The 26,951-nt window shown below is 41.9% G+C and overlaps 2 protein-coding genes across 2 annotated transcripts in view; both read left to right on the forward strand.

The window, feature by feature from the left end:
• Positions 1-570: 570 nt before the first annotated feature.
• LOC128745191 (uncharacterized) lies at positions 571-2,521 on the forward strand. The gene is made up of 2 exons (XM_053842209.1): positions 571-2,092; positions 2,144-2,521. Exons 1-2 carry the CDS (start codon positions 593-595, stop codon positions 2,345-2,347), a joined length of 1,704 nt encoding a protein of 567 aa, XP_053698184.1. The 5' UTR covers positions 571-592; the 3' UTR covers positions 2,348-2,521.
• Positions 2,522-9,290: 6,769 nt separating this feature from the next.
• LOC128732564 (uncharacterized) overlaps positions 9,291-26,951 on the forward strand; it is a 42,278-nt gene continuing 24,617 nt past the window's right edge. Inside the window, exons 1-3 of the mRNA XM_053825838.1 lie at positions 9,291-10,092; positions 22,295-22,613; positions 22,683-22,778. Coding sequence (XP_053681813.1) covers positions 9,291-10,092; positions 22,295-22,613; positions 22,683-22,778 — 1,217 coding nt within the window. The remainder of the gene's footprint in view (positions 10,093-22,294; positions 22,614-22,682; positions 22,779-26,951) is intronic.

A 26,951-nucleotide genomic window follows, 5' to 3' on the forward strand; every position in this document is an offset into this window, starting at 1 on the left:
AAAAATTGAACCCGGCGAATGCGTCGTGAATTCCCCATTGCATATCACGTAATCACAACACAAAAACGGAACCATTTGTCGAATTTTAACACATTAAAAATGTTTTTACATTGCACTAATAAAGCAATATTCTGCGAGTCTGCGCGACGCGAAAAATGGCACTTTTTACTTTTGAAAAAAATCGTTGCCTACTATGTACTTGCAAACTTGCAACAGTACCGTTATTCCGAAAAACATAGCAGCGACTCAGCGAGCGCCGGAAAACATCGCCCGGTCCGGGCTTCGAATGATGGTAAGCTACTACTACTAGCACACCCTATCGGTGGTGGAGCAAAACCAGTCTCTCTGTTCGAGCAACGATCCGCATCACTTGACTAGAAATTGCTAGAAACTTCTCGTAGAATCGAGCTCGAACAAATCAGCTGTTTTCATTCATCTTATTTAACGGTGCTAGCAGCTTTCGACTGTGTTGGTGCTGAGGCCTGATGCCTTTGGCTGTCGTCTGCTTTATTTTTAATGTTGTTTTTATTTCGTGTTTGGGGTTTGCCCTGTACTAGTGAATATTTGCGTTCGATAGCAAGTAGCAAGTGCTATGTCGTGGGACCAACTACCGTTCGAAATTTACGTGAATATTTTTAGAAATCTAAACTTTTGGGATCGTAAACCACTGTCGCTGGTTTGCCGCCGCTGGAACGAGGCCGTTTTCTCGAGGTCACTGTGTCGCAGCCTGTGCATCGAGCTTAGCCGTGGTGATTGGTGCACGGGGGGCGCCGATAGCGCAGGGGGTGAAGGTGAAAAAGTGAGAGTCGTAGACGATGCCATCGTGGAGGCGAGCCAACGGGACTATCGGGTGGTTTACGTGAAATGGTGCAAAGATTCGCATCCGTCGGTTCTGATTTCGATTGACCGACTGCTGCGGGAGTTGCAGGAAAAGTGCCAGCTAGAGGGTATGATCATCGATGCACCCCTCGGTCCGCAGTTGGTTAACTTTTTCCGCTCGAATGGTGAACTGTTGGCGCGTGTTCGGAAGTTGCAAGTGTCCACCGAGTGTACGGATAGCCGGCTGAGATTGGACCGGTGTTGGCTTCGAATGGACCAACTGGAGACACTCTTCTGGAGGGAAATTGTCCCCAACGATCAGCTGGAAGGCCAAAGGCCTTTATTCCTGCTGGAGGCTCCCAATCTTACTTCGGCGATAGTGCGCTTCGGTGATTCGGATTCCGACCACGGGATAATGTGGCACAGTAGTTTTCTCGAGTTGGACCAAAGTTGCCGTTTGAACAGCTTAAAGCTTCATCTTCACTCTCGAATGTGGGAACGATTTTTCGAGCAACAGTTGGGTTCCCTGCAGGAGCTGACCCTTTTTCATAAGACTGCAAACTTAGAATCACGTGATTGGAACGGCTTATTTTCCAATATGCCCAACCTGAAGTTGATTCAATTATGGGAAGTAAATGATACCATGTTGGAAGCCATTCATCGATGCTGTTCCAATCTGCGAGTTCTCTTGCTGGAAAACATAAACCTAACCGGACGCTTTCTAGCGACCGATCGTGTTTTCCTCAACCTAGAACAGTTACGTTTGGAATCGGGCAAAATCCGTAGCAGCAGTACGCTGTGCCTTCCGCTGTTGCAACAGCTGGATTGGTTCAACGTCAAAAATCAGGATGGGCAAACGTTGGCGATTTTTGCGCCGAATCTGCGCACTCTCGGACAGGCTAAATACGGAGCACCGGATTTTAGCCTACTCTCGCACAACGTTCCGCCGATTGCGTTGGAAAAACTGCAGCTCGATTTGTACGCATCCGACATTCCTGACCATCTGCAGGCGCGCCCGTTCCCGCTGCTGCGGGAGCTGAACGTGCGCGTCAGTTCGGCCCGTCCCGAGCTCGCTCGGGTTATGCCGAATTTCCGCAACGTGACCGAATTCACCCTGATTGCCTACAACGCTCCGCTGCAGTGCGACGCACTGCTGAATCAGATGTTCGAACACTGTGAACACGTCACCGCCCTGACCCTGTGCGGGTTCAATCCGAACCTGGAGCTGTCGTTTCCGGTTTTTGGGCAAATCTTTCGCAATCGCAATCTGAAGGTAAGCTTGTGCTGTATTTTAACGAATCTGGTATTGATTTTCACATTTCAGTCGCTGAAAATGTTCGGTTTGACCGTCACGGGCCACTCGCTGCCGGTGTCGCTGCCACCGGAACTGCAGCAGTTCGATCTGCGCTACGTCAAGGTGATGGATGTAGCCTTCGGGGCGTACGTTTTCCCACCGGATGGACCGTTTCCGGTCGTTTGCAATAAAACCGATGACTTTTGCTGCTATTTTTCCAAGGATTGCGACTAGCAGGAAGCTGCCGCTGCTGCTGCTGCTGCTGCTTGCTTTTGAACAACGTGATTGACCTGAATTATATTTATTTTTATTTAATTTTTAAAAAGTAAGTTGTTCCTGATAGCTCATGGCTGTAGAAAAATCGCATAGTAGAAATATTAAGTTGTTTGAAAACGTTAGTTTCCGTAGTCGGGCATTTTTTTATGTATGAATTGTAATATATATTTTTTATTATGCAAAATAAAATGATTTTGAGTTTCAATCTACTAAACGAGACTGCAAAATGCTGTTTTTTGAGAAAATATAAAACTATACAAAACAAAATTGAAAGTTTTTTTTAGAAAACGACTATGCAATCATACGCTGCTTTGAAATCTATAAAGAGATACGTCTTTAAGTTGAATTTGTTGAATTTTGTTGCAGCTGCGGCTTCCGGCTTTCGATTTCTTCAGCAATCCAGGCTTTCTGGCTATCGACAAAAGACACCCGTGTGAACACTTTTAACGATTTAACTAACTTGACCTGTGAGCAGTTCGGAATACTCTGGATGTGCAATGCTATCTTCATCAATGGGCTTTATTCAATGCTGTTGGACAGTTTGGCTCGGATCTTGAATATCCCGAGATAGTAATTCGAGTTGACGTTTGATCCCCGAAAAGAACACATGCCTATATAGTCTGGAAACTGCTGGATATCGATTCGAACGCGAGAGATCTGTAAGCAGGTTTCTCCATTTGTGAGCATGCATCTGTATCTTCGAGGATGACCTTGTCTTGGAAACTCTTCACATTTACCAGACGATGTTCGTTAGGGTTTTACAGTGGCCCGCTACAGTGGTTCACCCCTTTCACAAATCTCCCAAATATTGTCCTAAGCAAGCACTCGCCATTAAAAAAAGGCCAGTGCTTGCAGGCTTCCATTTAGGATTTTCTAAGTCGGATGCCCGCATAGAAATTCCAAAGTTTGTTGTATCCGTAGAAAACAGAACTTCTGTCAAGAATACGTCTACGAATTTCTTCACGTGTCAGCTAAATGCACGGCTCAACAACCACCTAAAAAGTGCTTCCGGCAATGTCCACGTCTACGGCAGTGAAATAGATGAAGGTCAATTAGGCCTCTTGCAACATGATCACGCTAGTCCTTCAAGCTTTGAACTGGGCGAATAAGGTCGAATTATGGCAAATGCACACCGTCCATTGTGGCCTTAATAACCTTTCCGGGCAAGACGTTCTCATCCATTACTGCGTTCCGTAACTGTTCACAAAACATGATTGCCGAGAAACGCTGGCAACTGCTCTACACTGAATTATTTCCAAGATTTGGGAGGAGAAAAACCTACCGGAGGGATGGATGGAAGAAGTGATCTGTCTCGGTTACAAGAAGAGTAATCGACTCGACAAATGCAACTATCACGACATGACCGTGGGAAATGCCGCCTACAAGGTAGTCTCCCAGATCCAGTTACGCCGGTTGTCAACAGTAGTACAAAAGCTTTCGCAGGGAATTAGCAGTCAGGATCTTGCGGGCCCTCGCCACTGTGGATCAAATTTTTACCATGCGATAGGTCCTGCAGAAAGGCCAGGAGTACACCGTGCCCATGTATTACATCTTTATTGATTACAAAGCAGCATGCTATACAGTCGGCCGAAATCAGTTACGCACGAACACGGTATTCCGGACAAACTGACGCGACTAGTCAGACATTGGATTGAGTAATGTATTTTGTGCACGATTTTCACGAAAGGTAGCCAACTTTTAGGCTTCACAGACGACTTTGATATCATAGCCAGCAACTTTGAAACGGTGAAGGTAATCTATACCACACTGCAAGCGGAGACTAGAAGGTTTGGGCTAAAAATAAATGTATCGAAGCCAAAATACATGAAAGGAAGAGGCTCAAAGGAAACATAAGCGAGACTGGCTAGGACGGTAACCGTTGACGGCGATGAACTATAAGTGGTAGATAAATTCATGTATTTAGGAGCGCTGGTGACCGCGGACAACAACACTAAGTAGTAAAGAGATCCAGCGGCGCTTTCAAGCGGAAAATAGGGCCTACTTTGCTCTTTGCAAAACCCTTATTAGACTGGTAGTTATTTATGGACTTGAAATCGTAACGTTGTTCACGGAGGGCGTCCGCGGCATTGCCGTGATCGAGCGGAAGATGCTGCAGACGATATTTGACGGAGTACAAACATAAAGCGAAGAATGGCGGAGGCGAATGCGCAGCTTGGAGAGATTCCCACCGTACGACAGTGCGACGACAACGGTTCTCTTCAACAATCCCACTGGCACCAGAGGGACTTTCGGACGGGACGGTACGAACTTTTAAAGCATCTTACACAACATCATCATTTGGCTCTTCTTCTTTTAGCAGCTTACAGCCGGGGCGGCTCGTGCAGCATCAAAACTCTTGTCCATTGTACTCGATCCTGGGCCACTCATCGCCAATTCCTTGAGCGTAGCGAAACGCGCAAGTTATCTTCGAGTTGGAGTCAGCTTCGGGTGGCGGCGTCTGCTCCGGGATCGAAATATCTTATGGAGCACAAAGAAGATCCGATTTATAGCTCGAGTCGTAGAAGTGGTCTGCGAAGCCTAGCCACCTCCATCTGACGCGTAACTCCCTCAGTATTTGCACGTAGCTCTCGGCAGACTGCGGGTTGTCTAACGGCCTAATGTTTAGCCGAAAAGGACGGATTTGACGTGCCTGGAATACGGTGGGCAGTTTTGAATGCGTATATACTGCTACTAGGTAATGATCAGAGTCAATATCCGCTCCCCGCAGGGAACGTGTGTTTGTGATGTTGGAGAAGAACCGACCATTTATGAGAACGTGGTCAATCTGGTTCATTGTACATTGGCCAGGTGATCTACGGATAGTTTATTTCTTTCGATATCTTTGCGTGGAAAAAGGTACGTTGGTCACCAGGCTTCGGGATGCTGCGAAATTTATACGAAGTTATCATTCGTGATGGTATTCAGACAATCACCGGCCTATAAATTTCTAACCCACCAACCAGGGTGTTCATATCCCCGATGCGGACCTTGATATCTCGTGGCGTACAGCTGTCGTGCTTCCTAGAACGTAGGTGATGCTATAATTGAAGAAGCTTTTGTGAATGCTCAATGGCATAACAGGTTTCATGCCAGACGCCATTATAAATCGCACTGTAGAAATCACTCGACGTGGAGAAGCGCTGTGTGAACAAAGGACGTCTTACCTGTCCAAGGGTCTGCTGGAAAAGAGGCCGATACGCGAGCGATGTTGCCAATGATAATCGCGCACTGTGACAGCTTCACATGACAGCGTTGCCAACACTTTCGTCGTTAAGGGGGAAGTAGAGTGACTATATATAGAGTCCTGCATGCACCTCACATACATGTATCTCACAGCTTTTATCTTCAATCGGCACATCTTTTCGTTGTTCGGCTTACAATCTGTCATGCGATCTTGCCTTCTACCTAACACGATAAAGCCCGTTCATTGGTAGTGCCACCGCCCTGGTAAAATTGGTCCTTTCCACCGCGGATCTTCCAGAACTTCTCTTGTTTACAACAGATTTTTTGCAAAGCCTTCGAAGTAGACGTCGTATATTCCAATCTTCGTTTGCTTAAATATCCGTAGTAATCTGGTTTAAAAATAATCTGCGAAAATCTGCACACTTTTTTAGGAAGTCTGTGAAAGTTTAAAGAGCTTCGAACAAAAATCTGCACCAAAACAATAAAAGTCAGAAAAACTGCAAATATCTGCAAATTTATAATGATCTGCAAGACCGTTCCAAAAATCTGGAATTTGCAGACAAATCTGCAAGTCTGGTATTCCTGTTTGTCATGCCGTCCTACACAAATACACAGATCATTACACGGGAGCTCCTAACCACACTTTTTTGACAGCACTTGGTGGTTTGTTTACATGGTGTTAAAGTTTGAATTGAGTTTTCTATCTTTGTCCGGCAGATAATGATAAAAAATTATAGTTTTTATTTAAGAGAAAGCACCTTACATGCATTTTAAAGCACCTGACGCAGTAATCCTTCACGAAATTTCAAATCGAAACTGCTGGATGTGACAAAAACATGTAAACAAACCACCAAGTGGTGTCATTTGACGGCAAAATGACGTCATCGCAAAATGATCTATAGACCAAATCAAGATGACGTCATCTGGCAGATACCGGCGCCCTTGTTTACAAACAGACCGCAGAATCCAAAAAAGTTTCAACTGTTTAAACAGCAAGTTTGTTGTTTAAACCGAGTTTAAACAGCATTAGGACTAAATCTAAAAGCCATTATGCCTGTAAAATGTTAAAAAACACGCTACATTCGCTATAAACGGAAAGGAAAGTTTTCTAAAATGTAAACAAGGGCGCCAGTATCTGTCAATTGACGGTATGATGATTTGGTCTATACGCGTTAGCTTCGTAAACATTGTTGTGATTTTTAGTTCGGACGATGAAAAATTTTGATGGATGAATTCTAAAACGGTACGACGAATTTAAGACATAAAGTCAGTTGCGTAATTTTAATAACATGCTTTAATAATTGCTTTTCGATGATTTCAAAGTTCACGGATCTCCGAGGTAAGTGTGTTTTAGTCAAATCAGCGCAAGAACTTTTGGAGTATTCGTTAAATCCATCCAACAAATGATGAAAATTAGAATGGCTTCTTTTACTACGATGGGAATTAAGCATAAGCATAAGCATAGGATACCGCCCGTGTGCTGCTACTCCGTTATTGACCAGAACCGATGAAAATTGCAAAATGATGGCTGGAAAGAGCATACTTGGGACAGCACGCTATTCCTCATTGTGCAACCTTATCAGGTCCCTGCATGCTGATCAATACCGACGCCGGCCACGTCCGAATGCGGGTCCTGGAGGGATGGGAAGGAATGTTAGTCCAATACTTGTTGCTACTAAAGACCAGGGAATCCTCTGCATCTTCACAAGTATTTCGGGAAAGGAATTGTTGTTAGTAGATGGGGGAGTTATATGAGACTAACCTGACTATTCAAAAATTTTCTGGTAAAGCCAGTAATTACGAAAATTAAGATACCTTTAAAAAATACCTTTTAATAAATTTAATATAATGCCATTGGTGCTCATATACAACCATAATTTGATAATTTACTGTTTACTATTGTTGTTTGCCTCATTTTCAAGCACCAATACACACATAACTGGAAAGCTCTATATGTGACTTGACAGCTCAAGATCGTATGAAAAAGGTGGAAACTTTCGTAAAATATTCATCAACACCGGTAAATATATTTAGCACCCGGGTAAAAGTATGTAAATATGCATAAATATATTTAATATATTTATTAATTTTGAAGTGATTCGCCCCGTGTTGCCAACTCTTGTATGAAGGGCCAAACGGAAATTGGTCGATAAGCAACATCACTTACACGTACCAGGGATTTAGAGAGTCTCCCTCCAAGGACTAATTCGCCTGAGTCAATCGTTGAATAAAGCGTCTTAATGTAGAATGACTCCAGCAGGAGGGGAGAAGAGCCTGCTCATTATCCACGATGTCGGGCCAAGGTTAACCCTAGAAAGTTGACTGTTTCACTCTCCCTAGGGCCACCGCTTCAAACAAGTGCTCCTTCCGTTTTCACGATTCTAGTTTATTTATGAAAGGTGGTATATATGGGTAAAAATAGAATAATCTCACCAGCAGTCCTTCGAATGGAATAGAGTTGCGTCCTTGTAGTTTCCATAAGTGCTTCTAATAATTAATGTGTAGTATTAACACTCGTATTGGCCAAAGTTTTCATACAATGTCGTGTGGCTCCGCCGTCTGCCCAAAACCTCGAATTTGAGATCAGGCAGCCGAGATCCACCCAGCATCGCACCTCCTAGCTTGGCCTATGGCCACAAACTTTGGCAAAACTTAAGCATGGTATGGCAAAACTTTGAGATTATTGGTTTGTTCACTGGTTTTTGTCTACCATTAAAACCTGGAAATTAAATAAAAAGAACACTTATCCAATTTATACATAGTACTATATACCAACATAGTACAATTAAATTGGAAAAGTTTTCTTTTTATTTAATCTCCCCATTCTGTTGGTATTTATCGTGGTTAACCCATTGCATGACCCCTCTCACTGATAGGCTCCTAAAGCTACCGCCAGCTGACATACAGGTGCGCTGGCTGTTTCCTTTTTAGTTTTCCAACAATCCTTTTTCGGCAGAATAAAACTGCTCGTTGCTTTTTCTCCTACTGGCTCGCTAGATTCGTGCTCACTCAACCGGAAACGGTAGTTTTTCCGCATCACTAGCTCGTTTACCACCACTAGGCAAACACAGGCGCACACCGGACCGCCGTGGGCGGAGAAAGGATGATAGAAGTTGGCAGGTGTTCAGCGGGGGGTGAAAAAGGATACCTGCTGCTATTTACATACAGACTCGCGGGACTATTCTGGGGTGGCAGTGGCAACCTCCGTCGTGCGCGATTCTTCATCGTTAGTCTCGCGCAGACATTCACCAGGGACGGTTCAACCTGACCAAACGTTACACGAACTCCCGGGGGTCCTGGAGAATATACCGTTTCGAAAGAAAAAAAGTAAGAAATTCGGGACTGCGTATAATATTAGAACGTATAATATAAAACGCAATCTTTTACACGACAAGTGAGCAATTTGCTAATCGCAAAACAGATTTTCCTTTTCCGAACACCTCGGTTCGGGCGGCCATTTTGAAGTTGGGCCAAGAAGGCGAACAATTTCTTATCGCCTGCGGTGCAAACAACGACGCACATACAAAATCAAAGATGGTGGTCGCCTTTCGAAGGAAATTTTGAAGTCCCATCAAAGTACGCACGGGTGGTTGGGACCACCCACCGCTCTTTGCACCGGTACTGGCAGTCTTAGTGTGCTTTGAAATTTGAAAACCTGTCTGTCAGAAGAAAAAAACCCTTTCAGTGTCAGCTTTAGTTTAGTGATTCAGTGGTGAAAATGCGAAGATCTACGCCAACCTTTCCGGTTGCCGTCGGAAGTGGTAGTATCTGTGCGGTGCTACCGCCGTCCGATCATTACGAATCGGTGGCGAGTGACGCCAATCGCCAGCTGAAGCGAAAGCATAGCGAGGAACCGTATGAATCCAGCAGCCACTATCAAACAGCGGGCCAATCGATAAACAAAGTTCGCAAGGACGGCGACCCTCTTCACCTACCGGAGGTGGACCACTTTCACGTGTACGGTCAGGCTTTTCACGAGCCTACGAGTGAATTTCAAGTCGTAGCTGCCAGCGACGGGAACAACAACCAGCAGGACACCCAACATCAGTTGAGCTACATTTATGAAGTGCCTAGTGGAAACAGTGTACCCGTGGTTCCGGTTCCGCACTCGCAGATCATGCCGCAGGACATTACCACATCCAGTAATGGGATTGTTCTGACGGACATTAGCTCATCCACCTGGACCAGTACCCAGGAGTTGCTAGATTTGGACCGCAAGCCGCCGGCACTGACAATTCAAACCGATAGTCATCATAGTTTCCCGATTGTTAGTGGCGATCTTCATCATCATCATCATAACCTGCAGCAGCAACATCATCATCATCATCATCATCACAATAATCATCATTTGCATCATCAAGTTCGGTTCCACGATCAGCTTAACCCGTACGGAAATGGTACGCCAAAGTCGCAGGAGCTGACAATCGTGACAGCCAATAGCAACAACAACAACAACAACAACATCAGCAGCAGCAGCGGTAGCACCGGCGGTGCCGGAATGGACACCAGCACGCACAGGGGTAAGTTAACCATTCTGTTTAGCCACATGGTCGAGCATTTAAAAAACAGTTAAACGGTATTTAAAGGGCAATTTCCTGGTGCGGTGAATTGGGTATTTTAGTGGTATATACATTTCCGCATATTCTGACAAGATATGATGCCATTCAATCGCTACATGAAGACTTTTCCGAATTTGACTAATGGAAGTAATGAAAAAACATTTTTTTTATATTTGAAAAAAAAAAATTTGGAATAAGACGATAGCTTATAAGTAAACCACTTTTCTTTTTAGCTCGTCTTAGACAACACAGTGAATAGATACACTATGGTCATCGAACGATACAGGTTTCATATGAGAGCTTTAAAAGCTCGGTTAAAATGAAGAGCTCTATCAGAGAGATAGAAGAGAGGGAGAGAACTTCTGACATCAAGTCAATCAATCGGCTTGGTTGATATCTGTCAAACAGCAAATCATTCTAGTTTTGATTTTTATTAATTTTTTGATCGAATATTGACTTAATTGAAATATAAAAAGAACTGCTAGATTCAGGAAACGACGGGCTATCAAATGAGATAGAAAAATCCACTTTTTTGGGAAAATTAAAATACCCAATTGGTAGTTGACCGTACAACCGTGTCTCGGGGCACGTGTTGACATGATCGGTGAAAAATTACCTTTACCTAGGCAGGAAATGGGAATATTCAGCAGGCCAATATAGTATGTATTGAAAAGGGGACGCGAAAGGATCACGATCAAATACGGAAGGGAGCGAAAATGCGCAAAAGGGACGCGGGGATCGTTGAAGCGTGAAATTAGTGAAAAAACGGAAGGATTTTTTTCTCCGTTCTGCGTCACGTGTGTGGGAGCTTTGAATTTATAATTCTAGACTCGAGTGCAACGATTATATGCTGTTTGGGTTGTCGGAATGGATATAAGTTTGAATTATTCTGCTTCAAAATGTGCTTATTTGTAAGGGTCGTAAATTTTTCTATCATCAATTTATGAAAGAATAATTAAGCATCAGCTTTAAAATCATTTTATTCAACAATGTCCTAAGATGAACTCTGACAATCAAACTCAGACTCTCTGGGGGATGTTTGAAAGCACGGTTTTTAAACTTGATTTTACGATTTAAGCACAATTTCAGCCAGTTCTGTATACAATTGAATGTTTATACTGCTTTTTGGACGGTTTAAAGAAGCTTAATTGTATGTTTTTAAAGTTTAAGTAGTTGTCATTAAATGTTTGGATTTGAAAAGCAGTTTTCATGTTTAAAAAAATGTTTATGAAAATGTATTCACTGCATTCTGAGCATAAAAACTGCTTTTGAAACCTAAAAATTCAACAAGGACTGCTTTAATCTAAATAAAGCTGCTTAAACCTGTGATAATTTAATTGAACTAAAGACGAACCTAATTTTTACCTCCTGATTTGTTGTTTGCAGAATTTCACCAAACTTAATCACAGTTATTTCACAAAAATAGATATTAATTTTTAATAATTTAACATCATTTATATTGCAAATTCAATTATATACAAAGATAACTAAAGAGGCAACAAGCCGCTAGAGACGTGTACCAGCCGCAGGCTGAAAGCCACTGAAGTAAAGAAAAAAAAATATAATTTTTACAGCCACTTAAAATTGTTTACTGCTTATTTTTGGGAGTTTAAATTTATTATCGTCTTGTTCCATCGATTTTCAAACCAATTTAATCAATTAAACGCCGTCTTTTATGAAATGTTTCTAAAATTCATTAAACACAATAACTATTTGAATAATTTGTTCTAACTTGTTATTTCAGATGTACTACCACAAAGTCATGTTTGAATTTTTTTTTAATAACCATAGCAGTAAAAGGAGAAGGTTTCCATAATAATGCGATACTCCAAAGAGAGGTCCAAAAAATGATCAACAAAATTGATTCTTACCTGCTTTTAGCTCGAATTTCCCTAAGTGTTTTCTGAGAAAATAGGCGATGAGAATCTTTCCGACGTTTCGGCCATTTTTTTGCGGCATTTCACAAGAAAGACTGTGTTTTTTTTAGTATTGAAAACTTGCAATCAATCATTTGTCAACGTTTACGTACGTTGTTTTCCGACGGGCGGACGACAGTTGTTTGCTAAAAATGTTATTTCTAGTCACATTTCTGCGGTCACATTCTAAAAATTGCCTGATTGCCTGATCTTATTCGGGGCCCCTTTTGCTCTCAGCCATTTAGCCTCTTTTCCTTCATTTAAATGTTTCTACTTCCTTTGTCACATCGTCCCCTAACTACTGGTCTTTTTTGGTAATCCCTATAAAGCAAGACAAAGCCTTTTTTACGTTTTTGCACCTTACGCTTGTCAAAGGCCACCGTATTCCTCCCTTTCAGAAATCTCCTCTTGTCATCAAGTCACTTGCACAACTGCTAGCGTTCTAATGCAAGAAAACGTCTGCTCCCCTCCTTTTTGTCATTCCGCTGCTTCTTTTATGTCAGAAAACATGTATACCTAATTTGATGAAGAACCGTCCAAACGTTGCGGAGTTAGGCCGGACATACAACCATACGTAGCGCACGTTCCTTGTCCCCCCCCCTTCACTTGCTTTCATTACAGCAATGTAGTAGGGGCCTAAATGTGTGATAATTCTTTATCACATTTGTTTTATAGATATAGTCTTTGATTGTATTTGGAGAAAATTAAACCTTTTTATGTACATTTGAGATTTGACCTGAATTAAATGAGAACGCTTACTCTCAACTTTCATTATCGATCTTTCATCTTTTATTTTCCATCGTGTGGTTTTTCGGTTCGGTGGTTCGCTTGTTCTAACATCGACCTTTCTGGCATTTTTTCAATGTTTTTTTTTGTTATTTTGTGTCTTTTATAGCGTTCTTGGTTGTTCCTCTTTGTGCCTTTTTGTCCTCATTTGTATAGTCTATTTTGGCATTTCTTGTCGCTGTTTGGCTGTTGGTTAATCGTAAGTTTAGACTTTTTTGTTATTTCTTTGGCGTTTTTTGGCTTTTGTTTTCATCGTATTTTTGTCGTCTTTTCATTTTGCCATCTTAGCGTTACATTTCCGTCATCTGTTCGTCATTTTTTTGACTCTATTTTGGCATGTTTCGTCTCTTTTTTCTGGACGGCTTTCAACCGTTGTTGTCGTCTTTTGTGTTGCTTTTTTGTCACATTCATTTTGGTTATGTCATTTTGTCGATTTTTTTCGTTTTTTTTTGTCATCTTTCCGTCGTTCCGTTCCGTTTTTTGATTTTTCCTCACTTGTTTTGGCATTGTTTCTCGTTGTCCTGTTTGTTTTGAAGATAACCATAACTGCCACAAAAGACGATCATTAAAAGACCCTTGCCTTCAATTAAGAATGCCTTTCTGGCATATATAGAAAAAGGCAACCACAATGTTGTTTTTTTACTGTCGTTTCCTCTTTCTTCTGTTGCCTATATTCGTTGTCCTTTTTGCATATTTTGTCTTCCTCTTGACGCTTTGTAAATTATTTATTTTGTTTTTTGTTTCTGTTGGTTTTTTTAATGGCTTTTTGCCATTTTTGTCGCTGTTTTTGGTTATTTTTCGTCGTCAAGTTGTCGGTTTTCTGTCGCACATTCGTCAATTTTTGCATGCTTTGTCGTGTTTTTGAAAGAAGAAAATCAGGACTCAGGAAAAGGGCGCTCAACGAGACTGGAAAAGGTAAAAAAGGATCAAAGAAACAGGAAACAGTGGGTTGAAAAAAGGAGAAAAAGAAGGAAAACAAGACAAGAAAGGAAACAGAAAACATGAGAAATCAAAAGGATAAACAAGAATGACCAACGAGAAAATCGAAAACGAGAAAAAAAGGGTTGAACAGAATATAAAAGCAGAAAATGGTACGAAAATGGTACGGGACAGAAAAAGAAGAAAATAAAACCAGGGAAAACGGAAATTTAAAACGAAAGAGAAAAAATCAACGACGGGAGATGACAGAAGAAAACCGGTGGGGAAAGAGAGAGAAGGGGTCAAGAACAGAAGAATCATGACAGAAAAGAGGAAAAAACGGGGTATCAAAACGAGAAAAACGGAACAGACGAAGGTGAAAAACGAGAAGTAAAGGTGACAAAAAAGTTAAAAAAAGATAGAAACGGGAAAAAATGGAAAAAGAGAAGAGAAAAGACGCAAAACAGGAAAGCAAATAACAGAAAAACAGAAAAACGTGATGATAGGAATAGGACTGGAAACTAGGAAAAACGGAACAATGAAACAGGAAACAGGGGACAGAAAAAAACGAAAATGAGAGAAAGAGTGCAATTTTAAGTTCAATTTGCCTAGGCTAATTTCAACTTTGGTTTTAAGTCCAACTTCAAGTATAATTTCAAACTTTTCAATTTCAAGTCCAATTTGAAATCAATTCATCTCCAGTTTTAAGTAAAGTGATGATGGAAAACTTCAAAAAAAAAGTTGTAGAATTCTGCTCTGTCACGTGGAAATTTTTTGAAATATTTTTTTTTTGTTTGTTTAATCTTTTACTGGTGTTTTCGTCACTAAATTATGACTGATAAACTCGGCTTTCATTTACCTAATTCAAGGAAAAAAAGAGAAAAGTAGAAAAATGTCGTTTCTTTATTTCGGTTCTGGTTTTTGTTTTTTTTAGTTTGTTGTTCGTTTTCGTCTGTTCCGGTCTTCCTCTTCCTTATGTCTTGCTTTTTCCCCTTGTTCTGCCACGTTCTGCTGTCTTTTCCGTGTTATCCCTTTTCTTTGTCTTCCGTTTTCATTTTTTCTCTTCCCGTTTCTTCATTTTCCTGCATGCATACAAAAAATGAGGATAAACTCAATAGAAAAAATTAGGAGGAAATAAAAGGAGAAAATACGGCAGTAGGTAAAACGGAGTAGTAAAAATTAAGGGTAAAAACGGGAAAAAAATAAACAGGAGAGAAATGAAATCGGAAGACATAAATACAAATCGGAAAAGAAAATCAGAACGCGACAGAAAAAGCAGGACATATTGGATAAGCCGAACTGGGGCCGAAAACAACGAGACAGAGAAAGGGGCATGAAAATGAGAAAAAATGGAAGACGAAATGTGGCGAAAAACGAAACAGGGGAAAATCGGGACACAGGAAAAGGGTAAAAAAAGGTACAGGAAATGGAGACAAAAAGGAAGCAGTGGAGTTACGAAAAACAAAAAGAAAAAAAACTAGAGATAAAAAAGGAAAACGAGACGAGGACAAAAATATGGAACAGAAAACAAGAGAAACCGAAAGGGAAAAATAGCGAGCGATATAAAAAATCCGATAGAGGTGACGAAGAAAGCGAGAAATAAAATGAAAACAAACTGGACAGAAAAGGAGGAAAGATGGGACAATAAATGGGAAAATGGGACAGAAAAAGAAGCAAAGAAAAGCAAGAAAAGCTGATTGAAGAAAAAGGTAAAACGAAAGATGAAAAGAGCTCTTTTAATGTCTTTTTATCGTGTGTTTTGTTTTTTTTTGTCACTCTTTTCCTCATCTTCAAAAATTTTCTTATTATTTCAGTCGTCTGCTCGGGCGTCGTGTTTTTAGCTCTGACATTTTTCGGTATTTTTGTCGCTCTTGTTGCTGCTGTTTTGGCACTTTTTGTCATTTTTGCTTCGTTTTTTATTGTCTTCTTTTCGTTGTCCTTTGTCATCTCCGTTTCGCCGTTTGGTTGTTGTCTTAACGTCTATTTTGTTCATGTAATCATCGTCCTGTTTGCTGTCAGAACAACAAAAAGCAGTCTTCTCGTCGTTCTGTCGTTGTCTGTCTTTCGTACAGTCGCCATCTTTTTTGTGTTTTGAAATTCTAAAAAAATCTCTACTTTACCCTCTTTTATCATCTCTTCATCGTCTTTTCTACATCTATTTATAGTCATTTGGCTATCGTTGTCTTCTCTTGGTATACGTCGCCTTTTTGTCATATCTTTGCCATATTTCGGTCGTCTTTTCATGGTCTTTTTGCCATTATTTCAACGTGTTTTCGTAGTCTGTTCGTCTTTTTTTGAAGTGACTTTTTCGGCCGATTTGGTCTTTTTTTTATTTTGACGCCTTTAGACAGGCTCTTTTTGCCCCTTTTTTGTTTTCTTTGTTGTATTCTTATTTTCTTTGTCGTATTTAGTCATGTTTTTTTGTCGCTGGTTTGGCTTCTTTTCGTTGTCATTTAGTCATCTGTTCTTCGTTTTTGTCAACTTTTCATCGTCTTTTGTCGTCGTTTCACCGTTTTTTTGTTGTCTCTTCCTCACTTTTTTCACAATTTATCGTCATTCTGTTGGTTGTCAAGACAACAAAAATATTACTTTTTCACTATAATTTCATCGTTCTTTCATTGTCGTTTTTTGAGCTGTTAGCGCTTTTTGCATACCTTTCTGTCATATTTTTGTTCTATTTGTCGCTGTTTTGACGTTCTTCACATCACATTTTCATAATGTTTCCGTCGTATATTCGTCGTTTTTCGTTATTTTTTTGTCAACTTTTTATCGTATTCTGGCCAGTACTTTTTCGTTTTCTTTCTGTTTTCGTCGTCTCTACTGCGTCTCTTCGTTGTTTGTATGTAGCGTACCCGTGAGTTTAGTAACTGAAAGAAATTTTCAACCAGTTCCGATAAATTTATGAAAATCCGTAGATATAAGCACTTGATCCGCAGGTCCGCAGAAAATTCCTACATCCGTAGATCTGGCATCACTGGTCCCAGTTTCTATCGAGATGGAACTGTTATGCGAGTAGCGAGTGAATACCCCCATTGTCTTTAGAATCTTTGTTCGTATAAATGCCTCGCACATTCTGAAAGTGTTTAAAGTTAGTCGTGGCTTACTATCATAAAAATAAAACAAACAGCTTTTTTGCGTCTGGAGAACACCGTAAAATAACCCAACAAACATGTTTGCTGCATAATTGCATTTTAAGCGTTTGTTTCCCTGGTACTGTGCAATAGCTGAATAAGCGTCTATTAAAATATAATGTTTGTCGGGAAGCAACTTTACTGAACAAATGATATTTTTATTTTCATAACGAGCAGAGTGAGGAAACTGCCTACAGTAAATGCCCCAAAACATTTATATACATATGTTAATTGAAGTTAAGTTTGAATATCCTAAGTGTTTGTGCTCTATACATCATTTTTATCAGTTTCTTAGAGTTTGTAGTTCCACTAAGAGTTAAACCATCAGGCTACCATTACACATCTTCTAATGATTGGCGATCATTTCATATTTTGACAATTTTTACATGACTTGTAGCACTAAACAACTTTCATCAACTGGCTACTGGTAGACAGTTGACGAAGTTCGCTTACTTAAGAAACTTGCTTACAACTACGGTTATACCGAAAAAATAAATAACTATTCTGGGTTATCATTTACAACACTGATTCGAGTTCGTCAATTTCCGCGAAATTGGTGGTAGCACCATTCGTTGTAATAGATTGATTTTAAGTATTACAACTAACATGTGGACAGTCAGTTAAAATATCAATTAGCTCACGTCCTCTGCATCTTACTAGTTCCTTTCGACACTCTACTTTATAGCTATTGGCATACTTGACAGAAATACAATTGAAACTATGCAGAAAATTGCAAGCAGCTAACTGACGCAAAGTAGCAGACTAATTGTGTAATTTTCCTCGCTTTGGGAATTGCTGCGTCATGTCCATTACACAAGTATTCCTTCAGCTCTGTTTCCGTGCAAGATAACAATTCCGAACAAATTCTTGCAGTATGTATATGGATGTAATCTGACAAAAGGAAAGGATGATCGCTCGGTTTCATTGACGTTTCACTTTCAGGACATCAAATTGGACTAGGTTTAATGTCTAAACGATACAATCGGGTGGTTCTGCACTCTGGCGTGGTCCCAAGCACAGATATCAAATTGATATAGGTTTAAACGTTGTAATGAATTTTAGATCTGTTGGATGGCTGGGGGGGAGGGAGGATTTTGTTATTCTTTTTTTTTTGTAAAAAGAAACGACACTCAACAGATGCACGGTGGTCTGGTTTCGAAAAAGTGCGGACATTAGCAAACATTGAACATTAGAAAAATTGCGCATTTCTTACGCATTTGCTAATGTCCGATGAGATGGTGTGTTTAACTGTCGTACCTGCATGTAAAGCAAGGTAATCACGAAGAAAATATATGGGGAAATTTGACATTGAAGCTTTTCGTTGATTTTCTCTATTTAGTGATTGAAAATGAAAATTGTAATAAAAACCACACAATTGCTACATCTATTTTGAGTCGATAGGTATTCAATCCATCAAAATCCATTCATAATTGGTCGGTGTTAAATCAGACCGGACCAAGTCGCAAAATTAAAAAAATGAGTTAATAACAGCAAATAACAGTTTTCTAAGCTACATTTGACTCTAATCAGACTATACAAATGTTGCAAACGGCCAGAGTTATGAGATGATTTCGAACAATTGATAGGTGTAAACCATACAAAGCAGCAAACTTTGAACGCGCTTTTCGCGAAATCAGAGTATTGTCACTTGGTTCGGGTTGACTTAACACTGACCAATAGAGGTTTTCCGTCAGATCATACCCCTCCTTTTCTTATTTTTTCTCAAAAGTACTCCCAATACGAGTGACAATGGTGCAAAAATATATTTTTTTCGTTGACTCTAGAATTTACTACGATTTTTTAAACAATGCAAATTGCAAGAATGTTGAGTTTCTTTTCACCAAATCACGAATGTTGAGTTTTAAAAAATTCGTTTCGGCTGCACTGCTTATCAAAATTTTCAGATTTTCTGGCAGCATTGCATAACAGTTTTTGACATATGTGTATCAGCGGTAGAGTGAAAAGGATAAAACGAATGAAAAGCTAATGATTACCTTCTTTTTCATTTCGTTTGTTGCTTGCCACAAGAGTAAAGAGTGGCACAAATGGTTTCGAAGTGGTGAAAATAGAGGACACTGGTACAAAAAGGCATGTAAGACATCCGAGAAGTGACCGGTTGAAATATACGTATTTTAGTTTTTCATTTTTACAGTAGTTAGAGGCTTTAATAAAGAAAGTTTTATATGGGTATCATTTCTAAGAGTCAAAACCGAACATTTAGTGAAAAAAAAATTTTTGACGGAAAACCTCTATTGGCAGAGATATTAGCGTTCAAAATCTTTCATTTTTTCGTCCTACGTCAAAATAACACAGTATAACACAGTGCCCGCTGCCTAGACCGTAGCAGAAAATCGTGAGCTGGAAGCAGCACTCCGATAAAGATCAATAAACCGACTGAGTAAGATGACATCGGAGCGAAGCTGATTAGAATGGGACCAGCAACGCTGGTCACCTATCTGCACCGGCTAATTGGTAAAATTAGAGCTGCACAATAACTGCCGAAGAAGTGGAAAGATGAGGTTATCTGCCCGATCTAGAAAAAAGTCGACAAGTTAGACTGTGAAACCTACCGAGCGATCACCCTTCTCAATGCCATCTACAAAGTGCTGTCGCAAATCATTTTCCGCCGACTATCACCAACTGCGTATTCGTTATTGCTTTGTGGGAATCAATCAAGCCGGCTTCTTTGACGGACACTGCAGCAGATCCTTCAAAAAGGTTGTAAATACAGAGTTCCCATACACCCGGGAATTTGCTCGTTGATTTCAAAGCTGCATATGATACCATCGACGAAAAAGAGCTATGAAAAATCTACGGGGAATGCTTCACAGTGCTGTGTTGAGATTTCAGGTGGATGGTCGAGTTTCATACAGAGGGCTCATTTTTTAGAAATAAGGGCTTGACGGACAGGAGAATGGAGTATGGAGGTGGATGAATAACCATGGAGGTAGAGTTGTATGGGATGGAACTCCGCCAGTGACGGACCTTTGCTAATGAACCGCCACGTGTGGCTCCCTAAAAAAGAATGAAGGGGTGATGGGGAAATTGGATCGGGACCCGAGCTGTCTGTCACAAGCCAGGATAAAAGAGGAGTGTTAAGATTTGCCGCTCGGCGTGCGGCTCCCGGTGGCTCCATGGCAAAATTGTGGTGGATCCATCCGAAACCGCACATCGAGTCTCTTCCGCGGCAAATCTTGTAAAAATCTTTTGCTCTCAATGTAGCAAGTAGTCTAGAAGCATGCTACATTTTGAGCAAAATGCGGAAGAGGACCCCAATCTTCGGTGTAATGCGACCCGTGCCTAGGGATGAATGCTTGGGGGGGGGTCTAATAAAGTTTCCCAAGGTCGAACGGAGCCTGCATGGTACCAGAGTACCCTGTGCAGGAAATTGCTCGCTCTGTTCCAAGCTGGTAAAGGACAGTTGATTTCTCCCCAGCAGAGTACAACCATCGCCATGGATAACCTTACAAAAATAACTGATGGGGCAACCAACGACCCCCAAGAGTTGGTGATAAACACCGGAGTAGGCTTCCGGAGATGTGGCCAAGCGTCTCTCCAATGCGCAACGGCGACGGCAGAAGTGGTATCGTAGCAAGGGCTACTCAAAGGAGGAAGCGGAGGAACTCGCCCTTCTGCCGACCGGCCAGCCTGCCCAGCGGGACCTGGTCGTTACCAAAAGGTCCCCAAATATTAGCACCAAAGGTCCCACCAAAAAGAGACCACGGAGCCGAGCCTGCGCGGGTCCTTTGGCACCAAAACCACCCTCGGGGTGCACATACAGGGAAATAGTGCCGAAGGCACATACCTTCATAGGGAACTTCCAGGACAGTGTCGGCACCACGGACGAGAGAATTTTGAGATTCCTCCAGAATCAGAACGACGGCTTTTCGACACAAGCGTGGCAGATACGCCGTCGCAATGTGTTTGGAAATACCGTCGAACTGTTGATGGAGGTTGACCAAAAATGGCGTTAACTAAATGAAACAATTAATTTTCTGTAGCACGATATTCCATTATATGAGAGTTGTAAACCTTGGATACAGATAATTAATTGTTTCGTTTATTCAATGCTACTACACATCTATTTTGATGAATGTTCCTTATAACATTTTTTCTCAGCTTTCCGATGGTAGTCTTGAAATTAAAATCGGTTGGGAGAAACATGGCGGAAACAGCGATTATTTGATAAAATCCAACATGGCGGCCAAATCCAAGATGGCCGCTAATTTTTTTTATACTTCATTTATAAGCCCTATCTCTTCTCTTTACAAACGGTGCCGTTTGTAGTTTGTTGCATAACAAATTTTGGAAATATCAAAATAATTATATGAAAATTGTGAACCTTGCTGCAAATAACTGGTTGTTTTATTCAGTTAATGCCATTACACACCTAATTTTATTAACGTTCCTTATAGCATTTTTCCTCAGTTTTCCAATGGTGGTCTTAAAATGAGAATCAGTTGGGGGGCTCATGGTGAAAATGGCGATTTTTTGATAAAACCCAATATGGCGACCAAATCCAAGATGGCCGCCAAAAAAAATTTACTTCATTTGAAAGCCCTGCTCTTCTTTACAAAACCGGGTCATTTGTTAGTTGTTTCATGGCAAATTAATGAAATATCACATCATATAGAGCTCAAGGTTTGCTCAAAATTCAACTTTTTTGAAACTGTTAGGTCCCTCGGCGAACGAGGGGTCCACTATTTCGAGGTATTAAAAGTGTAAATCTCATTTTTTAACCATTTTCAACCACTTAAATGCAAAAGTTCCAATATCTGAAGACCTCGTGTCAGTAGTGGCCCCGTTTCAGCGAGAATTACTCAAGAGGGGAGGCACGAATGAGAAAAAAAGGTTTCTTTTTTTACTATGATAGGTATTTCCGGTAAAAAAGCTGACAAGGGAGTCAGCGACGTCCAAGTGAAGAAAAAAAGTTTTATTTCTTGCATTATGGCATTTCCTAAAACGAAAAAGTTTTGAAATTTATCTTGTCAAAAAAGACGAGAACTGAGGGGGGCGCCTTGAGGAACACCAGACGTAACTTGTATTAATTCAGTGAACTTATTTTGAAAGTGCACTATCTGCTCTCACTTCGTGAGATATGACTATACAATTGTTAACAGTTTTGCTTTCATTCCAAAATTTTCTAATTTAATGTGAATTAAATAAATGTCGAATCTGTCGACTGCTTTATTAAAATCAATGTAAAGTAAGACATTACAACTGTTGTTGTAGAATCATAAAATTAATCGGATCAAGCTAATAGAATTTTTTCTATGAATACCGAAACGCCAAGCTAACAGTTTGGTTGGTTTGCCATCGAAGGGATAATCCAGTAAATTTACAAAGTATCTCCAACCCGACTAATTTTGTTTCATGCAGAACTAATTATGTGTGTAAACACTTCCATTCCAGCACCCCCATCGGCTACGCCGGAAACCCCGGAGGACATCGAGGACAAAAACCTGTCGTGGTTGTTCAACTTCAAGCTGGAGGATTTGCCTCACCTTTCGCCGGAGGCAAAGCGAAAGCAGGGACCGAAAAATGTGACCAACTCCGGACAAACCGCCACGGTGACCGCTGCCACCTTGGGGTCGGCCCCGGCGCTGCACGTTCCGCTGGTCGATTCGGAACTGGCTGCACTTGATCCGGCAGCGATAGCGACCGCCATCGAAGAGGACGATATGAATGTGGCCGAGAATGTGACCATCGAGAATAGCACCGTCACCAAAGTGTACGATGTCTGGTGACCTGCTGGAAAGTGTTTCTCAAACTAATCTAGGGTCTTTTATTTTCTTTACAGCACCAAAAAGCCCCCATTCACGTATACTGAACTGATCGAGTATGCACTCGAGGACAAGGGCGAACTGACGGTTTCCGGAATTTACCAGTGGATTTCGTGAGTACCTGTATTTTTCCTTTATCCCTTTGTTTGACAGTACCTTTGATTTGCACAATGATGCTTCAAAAGTCGCACAAGCTAATCGTAAAGCAAAGCACATGTTGCTATTTGTTTACAAAACCGTTATTTGCTGTGAAGCACACGCTGTTGAAGCTCACGCTCAGTGACGGACGAGAAAGCCGCGGAGGTGTTGAAAGGTTATCCGGAACAATTCGCAAAACTTTAACACTTCATCCCACGGCAACGGCTGCCAGCCAACAGGCAATCAACACTCAAAAGGTCATAATCAAAGGCTCAAACCCCCGGGGGCTGCGGAGACCGGGGATCGAGGAGCGGTTCTGGTGTTTTAAATAGCGTCGTCTCGAAAGGATATTTACAAACAATAAACAAAGTGCGGCCAGCCAGCCGCCGTGGAATCTCGCAGCTTCTAGTCTAGTCTGCGAACCTACGAACAGCTGATATGAGGTTGTAATTGAACAACAATACCAACGGTGGAAATCTGTTTGGCGTTTGTAAACAAAGAAATGCCGGCAGCAGAGTGTCCTGGGCAAAATCCAGGGATTCATTACAGCACGTGAAGCAAGGGGTAGCGTATGAGGTTATGAGATTGCATATCTAATTGTTGTTAACGTTTGTTATTGTTCCCACTGCTCGTGCTGCTGCTGTTGTTAGCAACAGTTGATTTTGGGTTCTGAAAAAAAAAAAATACCGACCGAAGTGTGTTTTCCGAATTCTAGGCTCCGCACGGGTGGTGTGTTGTTGCTTCCTGGGAAACGGCCTTGGCTAGTGTCAAGGAGCAATTCGTACCCACGGTCGTGCCATGCCACGCCATACACTCAGCGTCGTTACTCTCCATCGTATCGTAATTGTTTATCTGGGTAAATGGGTAAATGAACCTGAACCGATGGGTTTGTTGATTGATTGCACTTTGATTAGTGTGAAGTGCAAACAAATTTTTGCACACGCAAAACAGAAGAGGTTCCGGTTGCTGGCCTCTCGAGCAACAGGTAAGAAGATTCTATAAGAACTATTTGCGTAAATGAAAGGAGACATTGTATGCGAAGCGGATAATAAACTAATGCAATACAAAAGAGGAAAAATGGAACACAATAATTCTGTCCAATTCCTAAATGGATAAACAAAAATTGAACAGCTAAAAAAAAGAAGACCTACACTGGAAGTTACAATAATAGAATAATGGTTAATTTCATTAAAGAAAGAAAGTGTATTTATACTTATCGGAACAGTCTATAGGAACTGTTGATATGTGCGAAGCAATAGAAACGAAAATATTTCACATTTTTCGAGTACTTTAACCAGGAAAATGTCAGTATTAATTTGAATTTACTACGATCAGTCGTGCCGGGAGCCCGATTTGCATATCATGCCATCAACGCATATAATGGTGAAAAGTTATATTTGACGTCAAAGTGAAAATTGCAAGTTAAAATTGACAGCATCGCAGCGTTAAAGTAAATCTTCCTTTTTTTAATTGATTACTCACTAGAGTAGTAAACTCTCTTTACTATTTTGTTCGTTTCTTCCTCGCAGAAGAACCCTGTAAGAACCATCCATTTTGGTACTAAAAGAATAAAGATATGTTTTACCTTTGTTTACCTTTGTTATAGTATATAACAAAGGTTTAGAAATTGGACAAAAAACACGAAGTTGATCCGAGGCCCGGAGGACCGAGTCACATATACCAATCGAGAGAGCTCGACGAACTGAGCAATGTCTGTGTGTGTGTGTGTGTGTGTGTGTGTTGTGTGTGTGCGTGTGTGTGTGTGTGTATGTGTGTGTGTGTGTGTGTGTGTGTGTGTGTGTGTGTGTGTGTGTGTGTGTGTGTGTTTTTAACGAGTAGGGAAATGACACCTGAGAAGACAACTCAGGGAGTCGGGTTTGGTATCGCGACCCCCCTGATGGGGCCTGAGGACCCCGACCCACTAAAACCCTACTCGAGTCTCCAGCCACAAGCCCCTCTGGCACCACCTTATCGGTATTACTTCAGAGAGGGGCTTAACGCACCCTCTTAGATAACTACTGAACTATGGTAGTTAGGCTATTTACTCACCGTTGATCGGCTCTCCAGCGGTTTTGTAGCTCAAGTACGATCTGGGTAGCAGCCGCATTGACCGCTCCCCAGACGTCCGAGCTAGAACACATCCTTTGGACTAAGTTGTCCGGAGTAGTGTCTGTGGTTTCACGCGCCCACGAAACGATGGCATATAAAGAAAACATGTTCTGCAGTTTCTTCAACATCCACGCATTCGGGACACGCGTAGGACTCCGCATGCCCGAACTTGTGCAGATACTGTCTAAAACAACCATGTCCTGACGGAATTTGTGTCAGTTGGAAGTTGACTTCGCCGTGGCGCCTGTTGACCCACCCGGATACTTCCGGGATAAGTCGATGTGTCCACCGGCCTTTTGTGGAATTATAGCATGCCCGCTGCCATGTGATAATCGAGGCCGATCTTGTGGTACTCCGTATGCCTCTAGTTCCACGTTGGTTGAAGCACTCAACGTCCTCACTGATGATAATGCCAATAGGCATCATACTCGCTAAGACGCAGATTGCGTCATGTGAAACTGTGCGATACGCACTCTCCACTCTTAAGCACATGAGACGATAGGTGCTTTCCAGCTTGGTTAGATAGCTTTTGGTACCTAACGCCGATGACCACACCGGTCCGCCATACCTAAGTATAGACTGGACCACGTTGGCTAATAGCCTTCGCTTGCAGCCATATACCGCAGAGCTATTGAACATCATACGAGACAATGCCGAAATAGCTGTGGAAGCCTTTTTGCAGGCATAGTCGACGTGGCTCCCGAACTTGAGCTTGTCGTCAACCATCCAAGGAGTTTTAAGGACCGCGATGACGAAATAATGCAGTCCCCGACGCTGATATTTGCTTGCTGCACCGACTTGCGGTCGTTCACCAGGATAACCTCCGTTTTATGATGCGCTAGGTCCAGTTTCCTGGATCGCATTCAATCTTCAACAATGCTTATAGAGTGGGCAGCCGTCAACTCAACCTCTCTGATAGATTCACCGTAGACTTCCAAGGTGATATCGTCCGCAAAGCCGACAATCACCACCCCTACCGGGAACTTCAGCTTCAACACACAACACCGGGCCCAGTATGGAACCTTGCGGAGCCCCTGCGGTGGTTGGAACGCACTTCTGACCCTCCTCCGTGTTGTAGCATAGCACACGATTCTGAAAATAATTTTCCAGAATTCTGTACAGCGACACCGGCACTTGGACGTTCCGAAGCGAGTTGGCTATGGAGTCCCAGCTAGCGCTATTAAACGCATTTCTCACGTCGAGCGTGACAACTGCGCAATAACGGATACCTGTCCTCTTATGCTGGATTGCCACCTCGGCTGTCTTAGTGACAGACAAGATGGCATCCACCGTAGATTTGCCTTTTCGGAAGCCGAATTGGTTCCTTGACAGACCGTTTGTACCCTTAGTGTACTGTACGAGTCTGTTAAGGATAACCCTGTCCAGCACCTTGCCGGCAGTATCGAGCAGACAGATCGGCCTATATGACGAAAGGACACCCGGAGGTTTTCCCGGCTTCGGCAATAGAACCAGGTTCTGTCGCTTCCATCTGTCCGAGAAGTGGCCAGCTTCCAGGCATCTATTCATTACTGCCCCGAATAATTCGGGAGCCTCTAGAATAACCGCTTTAATGGCCATATTCGGGATACCGTCTGGCCCCGGTGCCTTGCTCACCTTTAGGGATTTATTAGCTGCTTGAGCACGCTCAGTGGACAAACCCCCCCCCCCACTTTTAGCCTAGCAGCTTTCAGGGCTTCGTTTGCGTCAGTCAATGGAAGTCGTATGGTGGCTACCTGGGTCCCGGACGGACCCTTGCGTAGGCGAACCGCCTCGGTTGCCACCACCACTCCACTTTCCTCTTTGAGAGCCTGTACGACCTCACACACATCGGTGATCTCATCCAGGTTTTTAAGCTGGAGAGTAATTTCTGGTGTGAGAGCACGTACCTGCACTCTCTCCCCGAGCACTCCTTCCGCAACCGAATTGTATGCGGAACTCTTCTTGGTGGCGTCCTTCTTTAATTCGAGGATCATTTCGCCAGTGCGTGAGCGGCGGATACTCCGCACGTCCGCACCCAGATCCCTGAGTAGGGTATCTTC

This window comes from Sabethes cyaneus, chromosome 1, assembly GCF_943734655.1.
Source record: "Sabethes cyaneus chromosome 1, idSabCyanKW18_F2, whole genome shotgun sequence".
Lineage (NCBI taxonomy): Eukaryota > Metazoa > Arthropoda > Insecta > Diptera > Culicidae > Sabethes > Sabethes cyaneus.